Below are 24,662 nucleotides of genomic sequence, written 5' to 3'. Positions count from 1 at the left end.
GTGTTTATTTTAATATTAGGCTATCCATAAGTTTATTTTGTATTATTTGTACTTTTAAAACCATAAAATAAAATAAAAAATACAAATAAGCGAACTAGTGAAGTGAAAGCAAAACGTGTTTAAATTACCGATTAGACGTGGCGACCAGTTACAGACATAAAACATTGGCTACATGTTCCCTTTAGCCTATCTAAACGAATTTGAACGCAAAATGATGTTGATATAAATAAATGTTGCGTCAACCATACAAACAGGAAGGATGCTGTGATGCACTACCACACACGCTCCTTAATTTTTGCATTTGAGGCTACAATTATTCTATGTAACACAAAATCTAAAAACATCCAATTCAATATATAATCATATATAATATATGTTCATCTTACTGCATAAAACTCGCAAAAATAAGTGTAGGGATTTCAAAAAGAGGACAGTAATAATATACACAGTCTATTATGATTTTGAAATGTCAGTGTGATTTCAAATAATTATTCAGGAGCTTACCTGGTGCGATGCGATACGTCTCAAAATCCGAATGACATGTTAAGGCTCGGCTTCTTCCTTTAAGTTTAATTATTTTTTATTTATTTTATTTTTTCCTGTACACTCACAAAGCATTACATTATCAAGGTGATTTGCACAGATTAGAGGAAAAACTGAGCGAATGTAAAAAAAAAAAAAAAAAAAGACTCCAAACGAGGCACGCGGAGCTTCCGCAGATTTAAACTCATTCGCTTTTCTATAAGTGAACGCGGATTTATCAAGCTCTCTCGCCGCATAATCGAGCATTTTTCAATGAGACAAAGAAGTCAAAGCGTCGTCACTGACTTCCTGAGTATCAAATAACAAATGCAGCCCATTTTCCCCCCTCTTACATATTCTCTCTCTCTCTCTCTCTCTCTCTCTCTCTCTCTCTCTCTCTCTCTCTCTCTCTCCACCTGGAGAGTCACTGTACCTGCGCGCTGCTCAGACGACTTTGAGAATTTCGGCTTTCCTTTTCATAACATGCAGACAATTTTAAACGCGTTTAAACGCGCAGAAGATAGCTCGCTGTTTAGTCTGCAACCGTGAGGATTTGCCAATGCAAAGATAATTAGTTAAGCATTTTACCCCAGCGCCGAAAGAATAATCCAACCCTCCTTTTGTCTCCTTCATTTTGCGATGTCACTAACTCAGGTGTTTTTCCCCCTGTCCTTTTAAGGTGGAGCTGACGGGAGGGAAGGCTCTCTGATCGAGCTCTGCTGCAGTTCGACCATACAGCTGTCACTGCTTTACTTCATCTCCGGATTAAAAGATTTTCAAACCCGAATTATTTTGGAGACGGCCTTTAATTTTATCATATAAATATGATGAAGCGATTCGCTTTTTAATTGCAACGAGAGCATCTTAATTTTATTATTAATATATATATATATTTTTTTTTATAATTTCGGGCAGTGTGGAAATTATTTCCTGATCTTTAAGGCGCTCATCTTTTTAACACAATTCCCGTCAGTAGGATTTCGTTTTGAGCAACATAAATTGTGCGCAGTTAACTAACCGTCAATCATAAAAACATTTTAAACATAATACTAACGATTTTGAATATACATTTCTGATATGTAGCATCACGCAAATGTTTATTTAACGAATTCTGAGGAAATAACTTTTGTTGTTACTTAAACGTTGTTGTAATGCATATACTTTTTTTTTTTTTTTTATTTACACCCTTGACTTAAGACTTATATAACCTATTAATTTGGCAAAAATAGCCTATACTTTTTTTTCGTGTTCCATCACGCAACGCCGTTTCTCTGATTTACGCTGTAGCCTACGTTTTAATTGAACTGCGTAGCAAACATGTGACTCTGACACGGTAGGTTTTGATCTTTATTTACAAGTGATGTAAAAGGCCTGTAATTTAAGTAATTTGAATAATTTTAGCCTCAGTTAAATACAAACAGATTGTCTCAATACACAAAATATAAGCTAAACATACAGTCTCTTTAATATCGCAATGTTTTTTCTAATTTGTCCTTCTTTTTAGCAGGTGAGCCCACAGACTCTTAAACAAACACATCTTTGGACCAAATGTAACGTGTTGTGTCTGTAGAGGGCCAGGACAGGTGTTTACCTGTATTACTGGCAGACAAAGAGGCACTGTCTGCATTGAGAGAGAGAGAGAGAGAGAGAGAGAGGGATGCAAGAACTGAAGAAAAAAAAGTCATCTAGAACCAGATTACATTGGTTTGTTAGTCTGAATCGTTCAAATCAAAGAGGATTGTTGACTGGTTTTAATGTAGTTTTGTGCACCTGTCAGTTAACCCATCTAAAGCTAAATTAAGCTAAACCAGCATAGGACCAACTAGGCCGGGCCAAGAGCCAGACTAGACCATCTTAATCTATCTAAAACCATTTTAGCCCTTTTCCCGAAACTAATATTTTTCTGACCATTAGAAAAGAAAGAAACAAGAAAGCAAGCAGCCTACATATCACATATCAATATGTGGTTTAGGATTTTCTCCTTGTGTGTGTGTCCCGCAGGTCTTGGGTTTTGGGATCAGATGACATCATCCAGATGGCCAGTAATGAACAAGCATTCAAACGCACCATTTCATCTGCTCTATATGCCTGCAGGTCCTACCACGCTACGAGCTTTTTACATAACGGTCCTCCTCAGTTAGCAGCCTAAGTCCATCTTTGTGCTCAGCGTGTTGCTTGAATAGTTGAACAAATTATGAATTAAGTCTAAACCTGACTTTTTCATTCTGTTAGTTTGATCTATGTGTATACTCACTTCAGTCTATTATTAACAATGTCAGCCACTTATATGTCTAGGACAACATTTTAGCAGTCTAAAAATAAAAATGATCTCAAGTTGAACTGGTATAAATGGTTACCCCATGCAGGTGTCCATCGTGGAAGGCATCAGGACCTCTTTAGAGCAGCCGCATTGCAGTTGGTGCATCACACTCCAAGTGCTTCTGCAGAGTCTGGAAGTGATGCTGTTTTCCATTGGGTCGCTCTTCGTATATATACCCATCCACGTTACCTGCAAAACCTGAGTCCACTTACCTGCTGTTGATAGTCGAAGTCTATACTGACACCTCAGTGGAAAAAAACCTCTCTATATTTTTAAATTATGCCAGTGGTGTTAGTCTGGCGGCTCTGGTTACATCTATTCAAACCAAATAGCCAGAGTGAAATCTATCCCAAGGGCTCTTTGTTGACCAGCCAGTCCAGTTTGTCGTCCCTTCACCCGTCCACTCTTCATTCACCTGATTAAATTCTGAAAAAGACGAAACACGAGCCACAGATCACCTGTATGAGGTAATCTGAGTGAAGCTTTTGAATTTTTAAAATAGTCATTTCGGTGCAGCTACCTGTCGGTCCATATGACGTTTAAAGCCCTCCCCACCTGCCAGGATGGGTATCAGGTGTAACCGGGCCAATCTTCTGGCACGACTGATGCCCCTCATCGAATGATACATGATACGGGCCCGTGGAACAAAGAGCATGCATGGCGGAATAGTTTACAGATGACCAACAGAGCATTTGATGTATTGACAAACGCCCATTTACTGCATGAACTTCGTCTGTTATATGAATTATTATACACTTATAAGTATGATAAATTTAGGACTATCAACATAATGCTCAAACAATGTGTCATCTACAAATCACTGTTTGTGGTTGAAGTTTTAGGATATTTGGAATTAGGATAAGAGTTTGTATATGGAATTATTAATATAGACTCTAGAATATGTTTTAGTTGGAAAGCTAATTATTTGCATTCTGAGTTCATAGTGCATTTTAATTTCAGCATTACAATTGAAATGAAATTTTTTATTCATATAACCTTTTTATTTTTATAAATGCTGAAATTAAAAACATGTTTATTGCTAAGATGCAGGTGTTAACTACAATAAACATTACAATAAACATAAAAATAAACATATATTTAATTCAAATAGAGATATATTATTTATTTATAGACACTATATTATTTATTTACAGCAAATATATTACCTGTAATGCAATATATATATTCTTTAATAATTCTTAAATAATCACAAATAATTAACCTTGATGAGAAAGAAAAACGTTAATTCAATATGTTACATTATAATATTATAATAATATCATTGTTTTGAACATATTCACACTTAAAATACAAAAAGAAAGAAAAGAACACCTGAAGACAATAATAACAATTTCTTGGAGCCAAAACAAAAAATGTTTTAGATAGCATTTCTGTCACTCGTAATTAAGTCACTTATTTGTAAATAAATAAATGCATGCATTACAGTTTTATTTCTGAAGAATATTTCACAGCAACACTTAAAATCTTTAAAACAAGCTGCAAAGACAGAAGAATGTTTATTGCAGACTGTCAAAAAGCTATATTTTTTATCATACTAGTGGGAATTAAAATATATTGAGACGCTGTTAATAGACTGCATGGGGATGTAATATAATTAATACTGATCTGATATTGTTTGTTTCAGCTCTAATGGCAAGAAACATTTCTGGATTATTTTTATTTAAATAATTCAGTTATTTCGCATATTACAAAATACTCTTTAAAAAACTCGAACACGATGATATTTAACTAATATACTAATAAAGGATTAGTCATTTCCAGGCATAGGGGTTTATGTCGTTCTGCATGTCATCCTTACCATCGGCAAAATTTGACTAAGTTGGCATTATCAGTCGCCATGAAAGCGGTGAGTCAGAGCATCTGCCATTAGTGTCTTTGTCTGAGGTTGTTTTAATCAGACGGTCATCCATTAATAACGGAATAGGGCTGCTAGTAACCGAGTCCTCGACACGAGAGACGCTCACCATATCAGCATGAGGATGCCGTTTCACACAAGACGACTCACTGTAACTTGTTAGCTGGTGATCTTGGCTGTTTCTTACGCTTATTTTGTTAGGCCTATATTTTATATCGTACAATAACGCGGTCATATATGATGCTTTGGTAGGAAATATGATGATGATTCTTGGGGTGCTGGCGGCAACTCACTTAGGCTACTAATGAGAGTTCACAAGAGCAAAGTATGGGTGATTATTATTGTGATGGATATCGACTGCTGAATCATAACAGAGCTGGAGACAGTCCTGATAAAGTAAACACTATTCGTCCTTCAATCTGCATCACTTTCAACCCCATTTTTCTCTATCGTTCTATAATTGCGTTTCCTGCGTGGCCCATCTATCATTTCTTGAGATAACAAACCCCACCACATTACCTCTAGGTTATGTAGTCCGAAATAGTTTTAAGTGGAAATAATGGAGACATTAAAGAATATAAGAGTATCACGCTTCTCCTGTTCGGTGTACCGCTGGGACTGGTCACGTGACGGCAAACTCCTAGTCCAGCCAATCACCGCGGCCTTCTCGGGCTGGACATACAGCATATTCTTTTAGAAATCATTCTGATATGCTAATTTGATGCTCAAGAAACGTTTATTCTTTAAATGTAGGCCTGTATGCTCCTTGGCCATCGCACTGCAGATAAAGGCCTCAAAATGTTTCATTGAGAAGTTCATGTTTCTACAGCACTGGAGGTCAGGACTTTGGAGAGAAGCGGCACTGTCCCGTTTCTCGATGTCTCCTTCTCCTCTTCTGCTTATGGTCAGATTCTGAGTGGAAATTTTAATGGAGGAAAGACTGGTAGAGTCTTTAATTGAGTATAACAGTTTAAAACAGTTTAACAGTGTTAAAAGCACAGAGAAATAGAAGAGGGAAGGAAAAGGAGGGGGAAATGCGGGAGGGTGAAGGAGAGTAATTGCCTACAGTTTGTTTTGATTTTTAATTCTACCTATTTCTAAAGCTTGAAAGAACAAGAGAGGACAGATTTCTGCGTGACAGAGACATTTTGCTTGAAATATTAATTTACCTTATATTACTAAATTGTTTCCTCCCTTGTAAAACGAGAGTGACGTCGTCCCCTGCAGGCCACTAATGGTATTACCGTTGGATTAGGATTCTACTTTGTGTAGCCTAGGGCACACCTGGTGGTCAAAATAGAAAAAAATAATATAATATAATATAATATAATATAATATAATATAATATAATATAATATAATATAATATAATATAATATAATATAATATAATATAATATAATATAATATAATATAATATAATATAATAAATTATGATGTAATTCATAGGCCCACTCTGTACATTTACATTGCATGAATTACTTCTGTTTTGTCTTTATGCTATAATCTATAAAGTCTACTTTTGGGATCAAATGAAGAGGCTTTTTGCTCGAATCAAAATTTTTTATATATCATTTGATTTTTAGGTATATCATTTCGCTCTTGGCCACTTCGATAACACTACTGTCATCTAGTGGTGGTACAGAGTAACAACATCATCCAAATAAGTGGCTGTGGGAATGTTTGTATTAAACAATTTGCCCACTTATCGAATTTAAATTTTGGCTGGCATTCAGAATATATTTGAATATTTGTAATATATATTCAAACATATCGTAATATCATTTGAGTCATCCGTGCAGTATAGATTATATATATATTGTATTTTTTAAAATGTGTTCTAATTTAAGTTTTTTTTTAAAAGTATTTATATGAAATATATGAATATAGCATAATATAGAGAAATTATGCTCTAGACAAACCCATGGATATATTCAATATCGTTATGATATTTTATTTTTAAATGATTAGATGATCATTATTAATATTATGGAAGGTCAAGGGAAACTAGTAACCCAAAACATAATAGAATTCATAAAAACTGATTTATAATTATTAACTCATGTTTGCGCCGGGGTTTTTTTTTTTATTAATTGTTTTGCCCTAAAATTGACACTCTTCTGGAAGATTGTATCATGAGGAACTGTCTTTGATCATTACAGGGACATCACAAGGGTTCTACCAGAGTAGAAAAATAAAATATTCACAATTATTACCAATTAAAAACAAAATACTTAGGAAAACATGCTTTTTTATTTTACACTTTATTTCTAAATAAAACGTTTTAAAAATATTCTTGAATTTTATTGCATTTTATTAACAAATAAATGGAGTTTCATGCTAAGAAGTCAGTATAAAACAACCAAACAAATACATGAACATGACAAAGCAACATACATACACTTGTTTAATATCCAGCCAGTTTTCATTTAATAGTGATATTGTCATAAATCTATACTCTACTTATTAGTTTAATATTTTACCAAATGTATTAAGATTTAGGCCTATACGATGGGGACACTAAAATGTTTTAAATAAAAATATAGCAACCACAGAAGGATATGGATGTGACAAACAATACAAAATTAAAATGATAATTTTAAATATTTTTATTATGCGTTTAACATTTTATCCAATATACTGTATTAAGATATAGAGTGAATCCGAGTAAAGTGGGGCACATTTTGTTAAACCTGTAAGTTATATACCCAATGTTTTGAATCTTCGTTTGTGTTCAACAGAAGACAGACACTCATACAGGTTTGGAACAACTTGAGCGCGAGTAATCGATGACAGAACTTTTATTTCTGTGTGAACTATTATTTTAAGGTCCAGCTGTACTTTTTACATTTGAATTCAATTCATATAATGTGATATTGGAAAGTATATACCAATAAATATTTTGAGATCATGCACTCGACTGTTTTTGTCAAGTCTAGCTGGTAAAGTGGGAGATCTCTCAATTCATCAAAAAAGATCCTGTATCTAGAAAATTATAGAGACAATTTAGACAGTTATTTAGGCACTAAAAGGTTCTGAATAAAAAGAATGACAAATGTTTCAGAGAAAACAAAGATGCAAAGCAGTTTGTACACATTTAATATTTTATTAAAAAAAGAAGATATTACAGTTTACTGTACACAGCTATTTAAGAGATTATAATCCTATAGATAAAGAGCATTTGTCTTTTGTGACAGGCATGCCCACTTCACAATGCAAAAGAAAAACAAAAATCACAAAAATAAAGAGTAAGATTAATGGATAAGGAAATAAAATGGCAAATTACCATAATACCTGGGATAAAAAAAAAAAAAAAGAAAAAAAAAATTTTAATCAGCAGATCACACATAGGTACCAGATACAGATACTATATATATATATAAAAAAATAACTTGCTGTGTGCCCACATAAGCCCCATGTCTGAGCACCCTCTTGAAGCCCAGGTATAAAGGACTAGAGGAGTGGACAGCCAGGACTGAACTAGACTGGACTCAACACCGGACGCATGCAAAGAGCACTGGAGAGTTCATCAACACAAACGCAAGAGACGCGATGCATTAGCTGAGAAGGCCAGCAGGGGGAGCCTCTGTGGCCACTTCTTCCTCTCTCTCAGGCAAACATACAGCTGGAGACCACAACATTAATAACTGCTGTCCCCTGGATGTGTGTGTATGTTGAGGTTTGTGTGCGTGTGTAAGCACTGGGGGCTTATGGGTGCAAAACACAAAAAGGACACACTTATTTATTCCACCCCTGCCACTAAATATGTAAAATAAAAAATAAAAAAACTCCCTTCAATCCCAAACACCTTTTGCATCATGTATTACCTGCTCCGAATGGACATCTCTGTTATTGACATGGGGGAAAAAGAAATAGGAAACCAAAAATTAGTAAATAAATTCTCATAAAAAAAGGTATAATTTCTAATTGGAATGGAAGCACACTTATACATGTTTATTTGAGATTCTCAGACTCTTTAGTCATTTCATTCTTTGACATGAATTAAAAACAAAAAGGAAAAATATATAGGTCAAACTAAATGTCCATATTTTGTCTCTCTTATTAAGTCCAGGGCTCAAAAAATGAAGCAGAAATGAAACCGAGAAGCTGAGTTTGTCGTGTTTGTCAGGGTGTGTGTTGCTAGGCATGGCAACCAAACCACATCAGAGAAGCATTTTTCTTCCATACGTGTCTGAAAGATGTGAAACAAAGCCGCCTCTAAATGTATGCAGTCTCTCTCCTTGTAAGATAACTTCCTCTTAATACAATACCTATAAATAGCATATAAGTGGTGTTTTTTCTTTTGTCTCAAAAAAAAAAAAAAAAAAATTAATAAAAAATCCCCCATCAACAGATTTAGACTCAAAAATGTTCAACTGAGACTTTTCTTTTTTCCATTGCATAATTTGGCCAATTCTTGACTCGGGCTATAACATCAAATGTTTTGCCCATAAAACATCAATTTAATTCGAAAAGAAAAAAGGAGAGAAAAAAAAAAAGTCATGGGAAAAACATAGGCAGCTCTGGCTCAAATCACACGAGCCAAACTGAAACTCCTCCCCTTATATGCCATTCCATCAGTACTCTTCACTTCAACCCCATTTCATTTACATTTTGGACGATGAATGGATCTACAAGTGCAAGTTCAGAATGCGAGATTTGTGAGAATACTGCAAAAACACACACACACACAAACTAAATCTGGTTCTCCGTAGAACCAACATGCCACTGATGATATCTGCAGAGGTTGAAACTCAAAAGCTCTTTATACAGAAGATATCTGCCCATTTCCACAGTCACAGTGAAAAAACCCACTTCAATGTTACTCGACTTTCCCCTAAAACCACAAGGCAGATCTTACCAAATGGGATCCTTCAGATAATATCTGTATAATATCGGACAAGCAGGTTACAAAACCTAGATCCATATGAACATCTAACTTTGATTTCACCACCCAGTAAAACTAACTAGATCTACATGAGGTCAAACAACAGCTATCATAGTTATACACAAGCAATAGGAAAAGATGATAAACTCTACAAATGTAAGTAAAAACTTTTTTTTGTCTCTTTTCTCTTTAAGGTTTCTTCAAGGCTAGACAAACAAAGTCCTACAAGACTCCGCTTCTGCATCATACAGCAAATGCACAAAAACAGATGCTTGTAAAGAGGGAGCGAGGGTGCTAGACAAAAAGAGGAAAAAGACAAACACTATGCATACATTGTTGGTACAAAATAAAAGATTTGTGCTCTGTAAAGCAGGACAGTCACTTCCTGGTCGTTTTGTGAAGGTCACACAGCGTAGAGCAACGTTTTGTGGTGTGGGGCTTCCACAAAGAGGGAACAAAAGCCAGAAACATCGAGCTAGTGGAAAAGTAAAGCTTAGCTTCCGTGTACTAGCCTCTACACCTACATCCTCTTTAAAAAAATAAAATAAAATAAAAAATATTCAAGGAGCTTAAAGGGAGTCGTATTGATATTTTCCGCTGGCGCTGTTTCTTGGGCTTGATCGGTGAGCAGCGTTTTGTAAAATCCTGATACTTGGCTTTAACATACAGCGTGGAAACTTTCCCCTCAAGGTGAGGCCAAAATAAAAAGTAGAGGAATTCCTCTAAAGCGATTTATCTTAAAACAACGCTTTAAAGAGTAAACAAACATGAAAAGTAACAAATAAAATAAAAATAGGACAACCGGGAAAGCATCTATAATTCAAAACTACTTGCACTGGGATGATTGAAAGGGATCGAGCAAACGGTTGAGGTTGAGGGAAGTAATGAGGCAAAATGTGTCGGATCCATCTGCAACAACTCCGTCTGAAGACCGTCCTGGAAAAAGGTCTAAGCAGAGGGGATTCATGTATCAGATCATCGTGGACAGTTTGGTAACATCACAAGGAGACAAAAAAAAAAAAAAAAAAAAGGGCACCCCCGTTTAAATACGGCCTCTGTCTGGTCAGTCTGCGTCAGAAAAAGGTGGATAAGGGAGGCGATGACATGCATTCCAGCTACGCAGATACCAACATGGAATCAAGGGGGAAACTCTACAAGCCTTTCTTTTGTTGGGGTGACGGAGAGCGCAAAAGAGAGAAAAAACACCCACCGAGAAGTAGAGATAGAACACCTACAGAGGGTGCCATATTAATCAACGCTAGATATCCATAAAAATCCTGGTTTAGTAATAATAATGCTAAAAAAAAAAAAAAAAAAAAAAAAATCACCTTGTTTAAATATGAATCTTTTATAGTCTGCTTCGCATGGTTAGGAAATAATATAGTCTCTGTGGTAAAGGGGGGAAACGGTCACCCTTAACTACAACTCCATGTCCTGAGCTTCGTCCTCTGAAAAGTCAGACATGGAGCTTTCTGAAGAGGAGTCGCCCGCTCCTTCCTCCTGCTCCTTCAGAGCCTCCTCTGTTGCATATTTCTGGATGTATTCTGAATAGAAACGAGGACAGAAAGAAAAGAATGGAAAAATATGGTTAGACAAAAATCTAATATTTCATTACAAGAAATGTATATAGCCAACAAACTAGACTCATGTTTAACTGTAGGATAAAAAAATAATAGTAAAATCTTAAGTTTTTAAAATAGTTTATTCTTTTAAAAATTCACATTTCTTAAAAAAAAAAAAAAAAAAAAAAAAAAAAAAAAAAAAAAAAAACAACAACATTAACAACAGAAATATTGTGAAATAGTTTTGATTTTTAATGCATTTTAAAATGTCATTTATTCTGGTGATGACGAAGCTGATTTTTTTGCAGTGATTACTCCATCCTTCAGCGTCACACGACCCTTCAGAAATCATTCTAATATGCTGATTTGGTGCTCAAGAAACATGCCTTATTAATGTTGAAAACCACTGTGCTGCTCAATACAGAACAGGGTTTTGTTTGAAACAAATCTTCATAAGCATCTTTACTGTCACATTGGAACAATTTAATACATCCTTGCTGAATAGAGATATTGATTTCTTAATAAAATTAAATAAAGGAGCCTTAACGGTTTTTTTTTTTACCAAAACACACACACACTATACTATATTATATTATACTATATTATATTATATTATATTAATATTTATATATATATATATATATATATATATATACACACACACACACACACACACACACTCACACACACACATATATATAAAAAATGCCATTCAGGACATCCATTAACATTTTTAAGAAGCAATACAAACAGTTGAATCAGAATGAGTCATAAGACTACTAAAATTCATGCTTTTGGAAACAAAATTGCCTAATAAAAAGCATTGAAATGATCCAGATATCCAACTATGAAACTACAAAATACATAGTGGTAAACACAGTTTAGAAATATTTTAATTCAAAAAGCCTTTTGGCTGTGATAAAAAAAAATCGACCAGACATGGTCGATTAAACATTTAAACATTTAATTGGAATGGAAGCTCAGACCGAGCAGGATAAAGCATTACTGTGCTCTGTTTATATACTGCACTTTTCAGCAAATAATGTAGATCGTTTACAGATGCAAAGCATACATACTTCTTACTATTCCAAACATACCCCTAACACACTTTTTTTTTTTGAGCAGAAGACATCGTACAATGGTGATGTGAAACATGGTGACAGATATAAACCTCAAGGCCCGATGGAGGTTAAACCAAGAAAACACCAAGTCAAAAGATGTCAGCTCTTCAAATCACCTTTGATTTTCTGTTTGTAGTCCTCTGGTCGGTGTAGGTACATGGCTGCGGCGTCCCCGTTCAGAGGGTCGATGGGGTTCGGGTAGGCCAGCAACTGTGGCAAAAACGACTCGAAGATATTGGTGAGATCTGTGAGGAGAGAGAAAGACAACAACAACCCATAAATGTATATACAACTATTCAAACACAAAATGCAGACCAATCAGAATCAAGCATTTCAGAATACTATTATCAAATCTAGGCAGCAACTCAACTACTGAATGTTGTGAATGAGGGCGCTCAAGTGTGGTTGTTGGGGAGCTGATGCTGTTTTCTGACCTTGCAGGTGTCAGCTCATTCAGAGAGGGTAAGAGGATTACAGTGCACCACGATCCTGTCTAAAGGGCCGGAGACTTTATTCTACTCCTCAGGCAGCATCAATTCAAGCTATGGAGTTATCTGTGCATTTATTCTCAATATTCATAACAGCAGACACAAGCACAAAGACTGTGCTCACAAATACGTACCATAAAGAGCGGTCCATGTCTGGTTGATCACATCTAAACACACTGTCCCTGACCTGGACAAAAAAATAACACATCGTTTCTACTTTTCCATTCCAGAATAGTGTTACCACTTACATTTTGCAGGAGGTATGCAAACTTCCAATTTTTATTTGCTTTGTCATTTCGCTCTTGGTGGGAATAGACTTTTTTTTGTTTTTGTTTTTTTGCTGAAAACCAGTTTTGTTATTGTTAACTAAAACAAAAATTTGTTTATATATATATATATATATATATATATATATATATATATATATATATATATATATATATATATATATATATATATATATATATATATATATATATATATATATATAAAAAAGCTGAAATAAAAGAAAATAATTACAACCTTAAATGAAAATTAGAAATGTTAGCTTGGCTTAGTTGAAGTACTTAAATTACAAAAGATAATACCGAAATAAAAAAAGCTCTTTTATATTATATATATATATATATATATATATATATATATATATATATATATATATATATATATATATATATAAAACAAAGGCACATTTGTTATGCAAGACTGCATACACACAAGACTGCAACTTCAACTAAAATAAAAAGATATATATAAAAAAAAATTAAAATGCTAAAAAAAAAAAAATATGACCGTATATGAAAAATACAGCTGAAAACAAAAAGGAAAAGTATTTTTTTTTTGCCGTGGTTGAGGTCAAAAGTTGCACAGAGCGTAGAAATAAAATATGTGATTTGAAAAAAGGAAAGACAGATTTAAGAAAATATTTCTTCACAAAACTAATGTATGGCTTTGAATGACTGTGCATGCATTGTTTGGACACTCTTTGGTCAACTTAGTTTGAAAGCCTCTGAACACTGTATGTTTTGAATACACGGAAAAGAGTAGCATGAACATTCTTCAAAACAACTTAAAATTTTTAAGGAGAGCTTTAGAAAGACATGAGTGTGAGTAAAATGAATATAAAAACAAACATTTTCCTCAGAGCACACCAGAAGGCAAAAGCAGAATCAAATTCAGACTAAAGAGACTTACGCTTCATCAATGTTCGGATGAAAAATCTTATTCATAAATCCTGTAGAGAGATTGAAGAAAGAAAGATAAAGTGAGAACATGGATAGTTCCATTTAGTTGCAATCAATTAAATGCATTTATATTATTCGTTTTTTTCTTTGCTTTGCGTTAATGAGAATTTGGGAGGAAGGGAATGCATTTAATTGTTGTGAAAATTGTGTCATAAACCTCTTAATGGTCTTGAAACAGTCTGAGATACAAATGACAGCATTTGCTGATTGCACAACACAGGCTTTACAGACCATTAAATATGACATCACAGGGATGTTATGTGCTGTTTTCATCAGTACACACCTCCAGTATGATTGTTTGAATGTACTCTACCCCACATTTCACAACCACACCAACGTGTGTGACTTCTAAAGGGCACTCAGCTGATTATGTTTCTTTGGGATACATGTATAGCAATACTTTACCTATAGAGGGTGATTTGAAGGGGTATTTGTCTGGAAGATCTACTCGCACCTTCCATACGCCCCCTTCATACGGTGCTGACAGGAAAAACAGAAAGAGACTCTTCAAGCAACAATTCACATCTGTTCTAGCATGTAACAGACTTTGAAAAGACAAGCGATAATCATATAATGCAAATTATAAATGACTAAAGTACAGATGTCTTTGTCTTCAAAAGTGACTGTGTGTAGGAGTAACTGTAATACTTAATTAGATAATTATGAATTATGTGTGTAATGACACACGTGTGGGTGTGTACACATGTGGATGGGAAGCTGTGCTGTTCTCCTCGTGTGATATGGGGCATGGTGCAATGTGTGCTCGCTCCAAAAATAGCCATTTGCAATCTGACCCTTGCGGCCAGTAGCTCAAACTACGAAAAGGTACAGCTTAACCCTAGATAAGACCTGCTCCTACCTCTCAAAGAGGAGGGAGGAAAGATCATTAAACAGCAGATGATATGACAACTAAAAAGGGTCTCAAGCTGTTTTTCTGAGTAAACAATGAGGTCATGTCCCAAACCAAGTTGTGTAAGAGATGCATGTTTAAATATGCAAAAGTGTCATGATTGTTGTGACGTGATAGCTAGGTAAAGAAAGACTCTGTCAATATCACGAAACATGTCAAGGACAAGCCCAGGTCTAATTTCACCCCAATTGGAAGGAAGCAAGAAATGAAGAATTTACTGTAATGAAAAATACATATTTTAATTAGTATAATTAGATTTTAAGAAAATTGTTTTTTTTGCATTATTACAATTATGACAATTATATTTGTAAATATTATAATCATATTATTTAAGCATTTACTTTTTTGCATATATTTCTATTATCGATTAAATAAATCCCAATTCAAACTACTGTATTTTATATACACACACACACACACACACACATTTATTTGCTCTCACTATATAAATACACACAAATGTATTAATTTTATTTATATATAGCATGTAAGTTATCATTACAGGAAGGAAATATTGTGGGTTTAAAAAGGGATTTATTAGCTTTATGTAAAATATATTTCCTTTGGATTTTGGGGTGAAGTGAGACCTGGAATGGTTTTTTTACGAGGTTCAGTTTAGCATGTGTGTAAATAATTAAATCAGACTTACTTCCTTGTGGTCCATAAAACTTCACTACAAATTCATTGAGTCCACTCAGGATTGTGACTTCATGTTTACTCTCGATACTAATAGAAACGGTTAAGGCAAACTCAAAAACACTGACTTTAAGCAAATTTCAAAAACAAACATTAAAATTCACAATTAAATGATAGAAAATACTTCAAAACAACAGTGGGGGGGGGGGGTTAATTAGGGTCAAATGGGACAGATTCACCATCAAATTCAAAATGACAAGTAACCATTAAAAAGAATTAGTGTGAGGATCCACTAAAATGACCTTTCAACCCACACAGAGAGCGGATTTAGACTAACAGATCAACCTCAGAAACAGATTCTCAGTTGGCCTTTATTCTTTGACCATCAATAATTATCAAGAGGCTCAGCTCAGCAGATCGGATAGCAAAAACACAATCCGTGGGTCTGACCCTCAGCTCTCCGACTGATGCACACAGGGCATCAAGGCAACTCAATACGACACTCCCGCCATTAGCTATGGTTGTCAGGCTGTCACTTCTCATATTGCTGGGGAGAGCGCTTAAGTCAGACCCTCGCTGAGCCAGACAATACATGCTCACCACCACACCAATACCACGTAGGAGACCTGATGCTCTTAAAGACTCACACACAGTCTGCCATCTCAGTGTGAACACAACATGCATCCAAAACGCAGTTCTCAAGCAGACTTTGCCACTGTCACATTTTGTATTTTAATTGATGGAGTTACCAATGATGTTATCGCGTGTGTGTCATGTGTCAGCTGTTTTGTGGGCTGCACTGTGACTCAAACTGTATACTCACGCTGCCCAGACTGGTTCACGAAGGCAAACATGTTTACGCTCTGTTGAAACAGTGATGTGTCCTGTGACTTGTGCGAGAGTTTAACCAGTTGAGTGCCTGTATCAACGGATGATTCTCGGCTCTGCTGGGAAACGGAGCTGTCAATTTCAAGAGGTCGCCTTTTAACATCTGGTGCGAGAGACTGAAGGGCTCCTGGGAGAGGTGGGGAAGGTGCTGTCTGTAAGATTATCAGTCATTGTGGCTTTCTGATGCTAGAGTCTCAAGTTGCATGAACTGAATGACTGTAATTACGCAGAGATTTATCTCCAAAAATCTGACATTGAGGAGCCAATGAATATTATACCACAAAAGGTTGAAGAATAACTTTTAATATCCATTTTGAATCGATCTCGGAGAGGAGCACAACTAAAGATCGGTTCATGAATGGAAAAGGTGCTAAATGGAAGAATAATAGTGCCAGTAAAAATGTTAAGTTAGTTTGTGAAATTAATTTACACATTATTATTTTTTTATTACTATCTTTATTTTTAATTTTTCTTTCCAATTAATTAACTGATAATTTTTTTTATTTTTTTTTATAAATGGCACTAGTTTTCCACAGTGACACAAGGGAGCCAGATTGACAGGCTGAGCATGACAGAGAGGGATAGTGTTTTCTGTTTCAAGACACCAGCTGGCTTCTTCGTCAGTTGTAGCTCTAAGAGGCTGTGGTCACCAAGGTGTTAAACGTCATGGATTTATTTTAGGCTGTGAAGCATCTGCAGAGGCTGAGAGAATAGAGGAAGCACCCAGTAAGAGTGCATTTCTGCACAATGCTTTCATGCTTTTACACTGACAGATACAAATCTGAACAAAGCAGGCCCATTATTAGCTGCTTATCCTCTACAAACACAGAGACTTGGAACAAATGTGATCCTGTAGATTGGACTGATGACTCATATGTAACAACCTCGATTTTCGCACGCCTTTTTCTTTATCACGAGATCCGATTCCATTCAGGTAGGAATTCTGCTGTCTGGCAGCCCGTACAGGTTGCTCTCGACGAGTCTAGTGAGGTAAAGAAAAGGGTGAGTGTATGCGTGGAGCTTCAGCAGACCTGTTAAAGAATCTGTGCCCATTGCTGTGATCATGAGACCTCCAGAGGAGAAGCACCATGCTGAGCTGTCTGGCTGTGCCTGATGCCACATGGGACTACTTTTTCGACCTGTATATTAAGCATCTTTTGGATGGACACGAAAGAAATTGGCCAAGCATCTACACACACACACACACTCAGAAAAGCAGAAGCCTGGAGGCTGCAGGGATTTTCCTCCATTCCTCATGCCTTAGAGGCAGTTTTGACACCTGCTGTTTTTCCCTCATTCTGGATACTACACAGGAAGAGATGGATTCATATTAGAAAGGGAGAAAAATACAGGTCACATTCCTCTCCACCTTCATCCTTTGAGAGTCATTTATCAGCAATGTACATTAAAACCTCAATTGATTTGATAATTCAATTTTCCTTCTGCAGAAGTGCAAGGCACGTGTTTCTCCTCTGAGGCATCAGTGACACAGATTTAAAATAGATCATTATTAACTGTCCAGAAATCCTGCATGCATTAAATAAATGGTTCTGTCATTATCCACTCATCCTCAAGTCACCCCAATAACATATGAGGTTTTTTTCCAGTGTAGAACACAAAAGATGATATTTAGCAGATTTAAAATTTAAATTACTATAAAACCAGGCCACAAGTCTTTTGAAGCAGCTTCGAGTCAGGAAGACACAATTTGAGTCATGTTTTACTACAAATTTCTAATTTACTGAAAATCAAAATGAAATCTAAAAATACAAATGATGAAAATCAAAATGTGTCAATTTTAATTTCTGGGTTAACTACTAACTACAGTTCCTGTCGAACTGTAGTATTGATCAAACCAGTGATACATCCCTCCCCCAAACATGCAGGCAAGATAAACTGTGTTTGCTTTGGCGACGCCTCTGATACGGTTCAACGTAGATTAACCTTTAGTGAAATTCTCCTAAACAAGGGTTTAACTCCTGCCCAAGGCTCAATCTGGCTGCTGACAAGGCAACCCAAGACCATTCTCTTCTCATGGTCTTGACACCCACCCGTTTTCACCCATCTCAGCTCCCCGTCAATGGATTTGTATGGATTAAGCCATAATCTACAGGAGACCCTTGAGCCAGTTTTCCTTTATGCACACGTATAATCTAATCCAGCCTTTCTCAAACTTTTTTCAGTCAGGGCACCTTTCAAAAGTGCATAAAATCTCAAGGCACCCCAGTGTAAAATATAATTTAAAAACACTGCATAACCCAAATGTAAATGCAAATGTCCTGTTTATTTAGACAGGACAGTAATGAACAGAGCATAATACAAACTGTAAATAACAACAACTTTATAGCAACTTTATAGCACCTTTAAAAACACAGGTTTGTAAAGTTATTCACAAAATAATTAAGCAGAGACATAAATGCCATAAAACCGTAACAGGTGGACCGCCCAATACAAGAACCCAACAACAAATCCAGACCAGGAGAACTAAAATGAAGTGCAGGATGCAGTTAAAATAAAATAAAAAGGGGCAGACATAACAAAAATAAATAAAATCAGATACAATACGATAAGAAAAAGATGCATGTTAAAAAATGCACCAGAGAGAAGCAGGAATGTTTTTCCATATAGTGCTTGTTTTTTATCCGTGCCATATGTGCATGCACACACACCCACATACACATACACCCACAAACAATAATCCGCAACGAGAGAGGGAGAAAGATCTACATGCGCGCATACGCGCTCACACAAGCCGGGGGTGGGGGTGACCACAATCAATTAGAGACGTGACCCTGGTACGACGCACACAGCCGCCCTATCCTGGCAGGGATGGATGAGAGGCAAACACGGAGCTCCTGGTCCACAGTCCTCAGTCGCTCCCTGTACGTGTTCTTGATGTACGTCAGGCTTGAAAAGCTCAGTTCGCACAGATAAGTTGTGGAGAAGGGTAGCAAAATAGCAACAGCGCTACTTGAAGCCACTGTATACGCTTTTTTCACTGAAATCCAAAACCTGTCCAATTCCATGTCACCAAATCTCATTTTCAATGTGCGGTCTTCCCTGATCTCCATCAGTTGCTCCCGTGTTGGCAGTGGCCAGTCCTTTGCGCTCTCCAGAGTGCTTGAACTCCAAAGATCACGGACCCAGTCAAACTGTGCATAAGACTCCGATGGAAAATAATGATTAAATCGCTCATCGAGAGATTTCAGATGCTGGGTTATGAGATCAGAAAGTGTACTGCTGTTTACATGCACATTGCACAGGAAAAAAAAAACATATACAGCCTGCCCTGTCCCACAAAGGAACGCCAGAGTGTGAGCTTAGATCTGAAGCCACGCAGTTTGTCAGACGAGGAGAGGAGATTTTCTTCTTTGCCTTGCATTTTAATGTTCAGCTCATTGAGGTGGTTAAAGATGTCAGCCAAATACGCGAGTTTTAGGCACCATTGCTCATCTGCGAGCAGCTCTGCATATGCAGATTTTTCTTCTGTCAAGAAGACTCTGAGTTCTTCTCTTAACTCGCACAATCGGCCCAAAACCTTCCCCCGTGACAGCCAGCGGACTGCCGTGTGTAGCAACAAGTACTGATGCTCTGCCACCATTTCCTCGCACAGAATCGAAAACAGACGGCTCTTTAACGGGCGCGCCTTTATGAAATTAACAATGTTCACTGCTCTGTCAAGCACGTCCGAAAGTTCTTTTGGGAGCGTCTTTGCAGCAAGTACCTCTGTGAAGGAAGCAGTGGGTTGTTCGGATGTCAGGGTTTTGCTGTTTGGCCCTGCTAATGAAACCTTTGGCACAGCCCGTCATTGCAGCTGCACCATCAGTACAGATACTAATACAGTTCTTCCAACTCAATCCTTCCTTTTCAAGATACTCAGTTGTCACACGGTAAATTTCTTCTCCTGTTGTTTTGTTTTGTTCAATAAAAAAATTCTCTCTAATACGGTCCCCATCCACAAACCTAACATTTGCCAAGAGCTGAGCGTGCCCACTCACGTCCGTTGACTCAAGTTGTAAAGAAAAATGTCCACTTGTCTTGATTTTCCCCAAAACGACATCTTCAATGTCCACAGACATGTCATTGATTCGCCTCCCTATTGTACAATCCGACAGCGGGACCTTTGAAATTTCTTTTACAGCTTGAGGCCCTAGCATTTTGTTCACTATTGCTGTACATGCTGGCATAATTACAGTTTCTGCAATAGTGTGAGGCGTCTTTGTTTTAGCTACTATTTTAGCTACAAGGTAGCTAGCTTCCAGTGCCTTCTCCGAGACTTTAGCGGATTTAATCATCATTTGTTCTTGATGGCTTTGTTGACTTTTCATTCTAACAAAATAGTCAGGATCCTTGTCAGCAAGTGATGGATGATTGGTGGTCAGGTGTCTTTTAAGTTTGCTCGGAACCATCCCTTGGTTTGACAGTTTCATCCCACATATTAGACAAAGGGAGAGGGCATTTTGCATCCCCAGTACTGATGAAGCCCAATTTTAGGTAATTGTCATTTTATGTTCTCCTTTTAGCCTTGTCTACCTTTGCGAACTTTGGTGCCGACTCAGAGCTGGTGGAGGAAGTAGTAGGCGGAGGCTCCATTTCACACAGTGTTGCCAGATTGTAAATGTCCAAGTATCGTACCAGAAGTTCAAAATTATCGTATTTGGAAGAAAATTATCGTACACGAGTCAAAAGAGTTATCTATTCTAAACCAACTACATTTTAACACGGCCTGCAAATTACCAATAAGCAATAAGCCATATGGTTGGATGGAAGCAGTACAACAAAAAAAATACTATCCCATTATTTTCAGTGACCGTCTGCGTCGCGGCGCATATTAAAACATATTAAAATGATTTTAACATTTGCTTTGTCACGTCCAGTGTAGGCGGAATTTAGCTGTTGCAGTGTGGCCCAGTTAACTCAAAACTATACATCTGAGCCGCTTTCATTGGAAGACTGCGTGTTGCCAGATGTTGAAGGATTTCTTGCTGTCATGGACCGCAACATAGTGCTCGTTGGCCTTAAGCAGGGCACCCACCCTCCCTGAGGTGCACATGAACACATTTAGAGTGTCTGTAATGAGCCGATTAAGTGTATGAGTAAAGAAGCCCTATGACTGCAACTGTCATTTAACTTTTCATAAAATTCTGAAATTATCGTACATTACGGGATTTTTTTCATTATTGATCGTACATCGTACAGAGGTAAAGATTATCGTACAAATACGATAATTATCATACGTCTGGCAACACTGATTTCACAGTAAAAACTGTCCGGTTCTTGTGGGGCTTTTCTTTTTAAAAAACGATCCATGCTGCTGTTGCTTGTTTCTTGCTCTTTGTGAAATCAAATGTATTTTCGCGGTTAAATTATAAAACAATGTAGCCAACTGCACAGTCACGCGACCCCGGTGGGGACGTCATGACAGTTACTGATGGTAGACGGATTTTTATGGTTAATTTTATATATATATTTATCTAAAATGAATTTACAATTTTATTAATCCGTTCATATGTTTAACCCTTTCACACGCAAGTTTAAAATATTCTGGCTGACCCCCAGCGTGAGTTTTTCAAAGTGACCGTTATTAATGTGTGGTTTCCATGGTGACGCGTCATTGCTTGTCACGGGACACACCGCAGCATCAAGAGAGCTGAATGAATGATGATCTGCTTTTATGTCGTGTTTCCTTTTTTATTCAAAATATTCACAAATTTGTTAGATATGGCATCAAATATCTGATATTCCGATTGTCAAATATATGCAAGTGGAAGTGTTTTGTCGTTTAAACACCTTTATAACAATCGCGTTAGTTGAGCTGTATGCACGATGGGCGCCGCCATCGCCGCCGCAGACGCAGTTCAGAGAATCGGATCTGTTGGATTTACAAGACGTGAATTCATCCACTTCTCCCAAAATACATAAAAGTAAGTGGCAGGTGAACTGGGAGAAGAATAGAGTAAACTTTAAAGTTACTTACACAATGTGTATCTGATATGAATAAAACTAATTATAAATGGAAAGGATTATTATTGCCTCTTCCTTTGACATCAGTGTGTATTTTACAAACTCTAAATGTATTGTTTTTTAGTACTTATATGTCTGAAACCTAAAATAAACATTATGTGGCTGAAAACACTGAAAAGTTGTGATATATGACAGCCTGTCTCTGGCTCAGTGCCAGTAGTGATGTCCGATTCGTGATAGAATCGTTCAATTTAACCGGCTCTTCTTAGTGAACCGGTTGAACCAGTTCACCAAATCGAACTGAATCGTTTAAAACGGTTCACGTCTCCAATAAGCATTAATCCACAAATTACTTAAGATGTTCACTTTTTTAACGTGACTGACACTCCCTCCGAGTCAGAATAAACCAATATCCCAGAGTAATTCATTTACTCAAACAGTACACTGACTGAACTGCTGTGTAGACCGAACTGAAGATGAACACCGAGCCGAGCCAGGTGACGAACGAACACGCCCACTGCTGGAGCAGTTCTCGTTCTCGAGTCAAGAGCCGGTTGCATCGGTGTTCGGATCACCAGTACACTGAACTGAGAATCGTTTCTTTCGGACGCGTCCGATTTGAGAACCGATGAGCTGATTCTCGTTCTCGAGTCAAGAACCGGTTGCATCGGTTTTCGGATCACCAGTACACTGAACGAAAACAGTTTCTTCTGGACGCGTCCGATTTGAGAACCGATGAACTGATGCTACTGCGTATGCGTGTAAAGTATTTCGGAAAGTGTGATAAAAGATCTATATACATTTTTATTATTATTATTATTATTTATTTTTTTTAAGATGAATGTTTCTAATCTGTATATTGTAGATTAGGTATAGGCCAGAGGGGGTTTCAGGGAAGTTGGACAATAATTAAGAACTCTAAAGACTCTATGTTTAATAGGAATAAGGGAGGATTTATGAAATATGTGTACTGTATTTATAGTTAATGATGACACATTCACAAATTGAGTTTGTAGTAAACAGAACATGAACACGAGTAGAGCAGCTGATTATACTGAACTGCAGCACGTGCCAGTTAGAGTGATTCTCGTTCTCGAGTCAAGAACGGGTTGCATCGGTTTTCGGATCATCAGTACACTGAACCAAAACGGTTTCTTTCGGACGTGTCCGTTTTGAGAACAGAGGAGCTGATGATACTGCGCATGCGTGATTCAGCGTGAAGCCGACTGACTCACAGCGCGTCTGAACCGAACTGATTCTTTTGGTATTTGATTCTGAACTGATTCTGTGCTAATGTTATGAGCTCGGGTAAACCGAGGGCTTGAATGAAGGGGCAATCTGGCGAAACGTAAGTTCATTTAATAACAAATACATCGCAATGGTTTATGTATAGTGGTTTCTGCGCTGATGACACCTAATTTATTTACTTTATATCTTCAAGACTTAAATCCTCATATGCACATTATTGCTGTTACTGTATTTGGGTGCGTTGTTGCAAAACTTAATTGTAAACTTTTCATGATTATGAGGTTTTTAACTGACTAAAGTTATGATTACTGACTTTATATATTTGAATGTTTGATAGACGTGACGCCATTACGTCATCGCCAATGACGTCATTACTTCAAGCGTAAAAGAACCGATGAACCGGTTTTTTCAACCGGTTTATTGAATCGAACCGTCCGAAAGAACCGGATTGCGGAAAAGAATCGAACTTCCCATCACTAAGTGCCAGCAAACGCGAAAGCACATTTGAATTTAGCAGTTGATCACGTGATGCAAGGACCGTTCTAATCACGTGTGAATGTGTGATCGTACGTGCAAAAGGGTTAAAAAGAAGAATGTATTTATGTAAAATAAAATATATTTTATATATGAAATGTCAGATTTTTTTTTATTTTTTAGCCTACTTAATTTTTTGGCGGCACGCACTTTGAGAAAGGCTGATCTAATCATACCAATGAGATTCAATCAATCAGCTCATTTAGAAATATCAAATACATTTAAGGAACAAGAGCGAGCACCGATCGTATCAACACTCATGTACGTTGAAACAGCACACGCTTCGATATGGATTCCTACCAGACTGCATTGGTTACACAATGCAGTCTAATGCACATATGATTAAAAATGTTTATATACCTGTGTGTACGAAAAGCTCCAGAGAAGCATACGTCTAGGCACATGACCTTATAGAGAAGTTACCTTGTTCTGCTGTGCCATTTGGGTTAGAAAAAAAAAAAAA

At 36.8% G+C, this 24,662-nt stretch overlaps 1 protein-coding gene across 1 annotated transcript in view; it reads right to left on the bottom strand.

Moving 5' to 3' along the window:
• Positions 1 to 7,802: 7,802 nt before the first annotated feature.
• LOC132098903 (ubiquitin-conjugating enzyme E2 H) overlaps positions 7,803 to 24,662 on the bottom strand; it is a 33,128-nt gene continuing 16,268 nt past the window's right edge. Inside the window, exons 2-8 of the mRNA XM_059505177.1 lie at positions 15,579 to 15,655; positions 14,425 to 14,499; positions 13,970 to 14,009; positions 12,910 to 12,962; positions 12,404 to 12,532; positions 10,933 to 11,148; positions 7,803 to 8,562 (exon numbers count right to left, since the gene is read on the bottom strand). Coding sequence (XP_059361160.1) covers positions 11,024 to 11,148; positions 12,404 to 12,532; positions 12,910 to 12,962; positions 13,970 to 14,009; positions 14,425 to 14,499; positions 15,579 to 15,655 — 499 coding nt within the window. The 3' untranslated portion in view covers positions 7,803 to 8,562; positions 10,933 to 11,023. The remainder of the gene's footprint in view (positions 8,563 to 10,932; positions 11,149 to 12,403; positions 12,533 to 12,909; positions 12,963 to 13,969; positions 14,010 to 14,424; positions 14,500 to 15,578; positions 15,656 to 24,662) is intronic.

Source organism: Carassius carassius, chromosome 22 (assembly GCF_963082965.1).
Source record: "Carassius carassius chromosome 22, fCarCar2.1, whole genome shotgun sequence".
Classification (NCBI taxonomy): Eukaryota; Metazoa; Chordata; class Actinopteri; order Cypriniformes; family Cyprinidae; genus Carassius; species Carassius carassius.
This window is presented reverse-complemented; position numbering and strand designations above follow the sequence as displayed.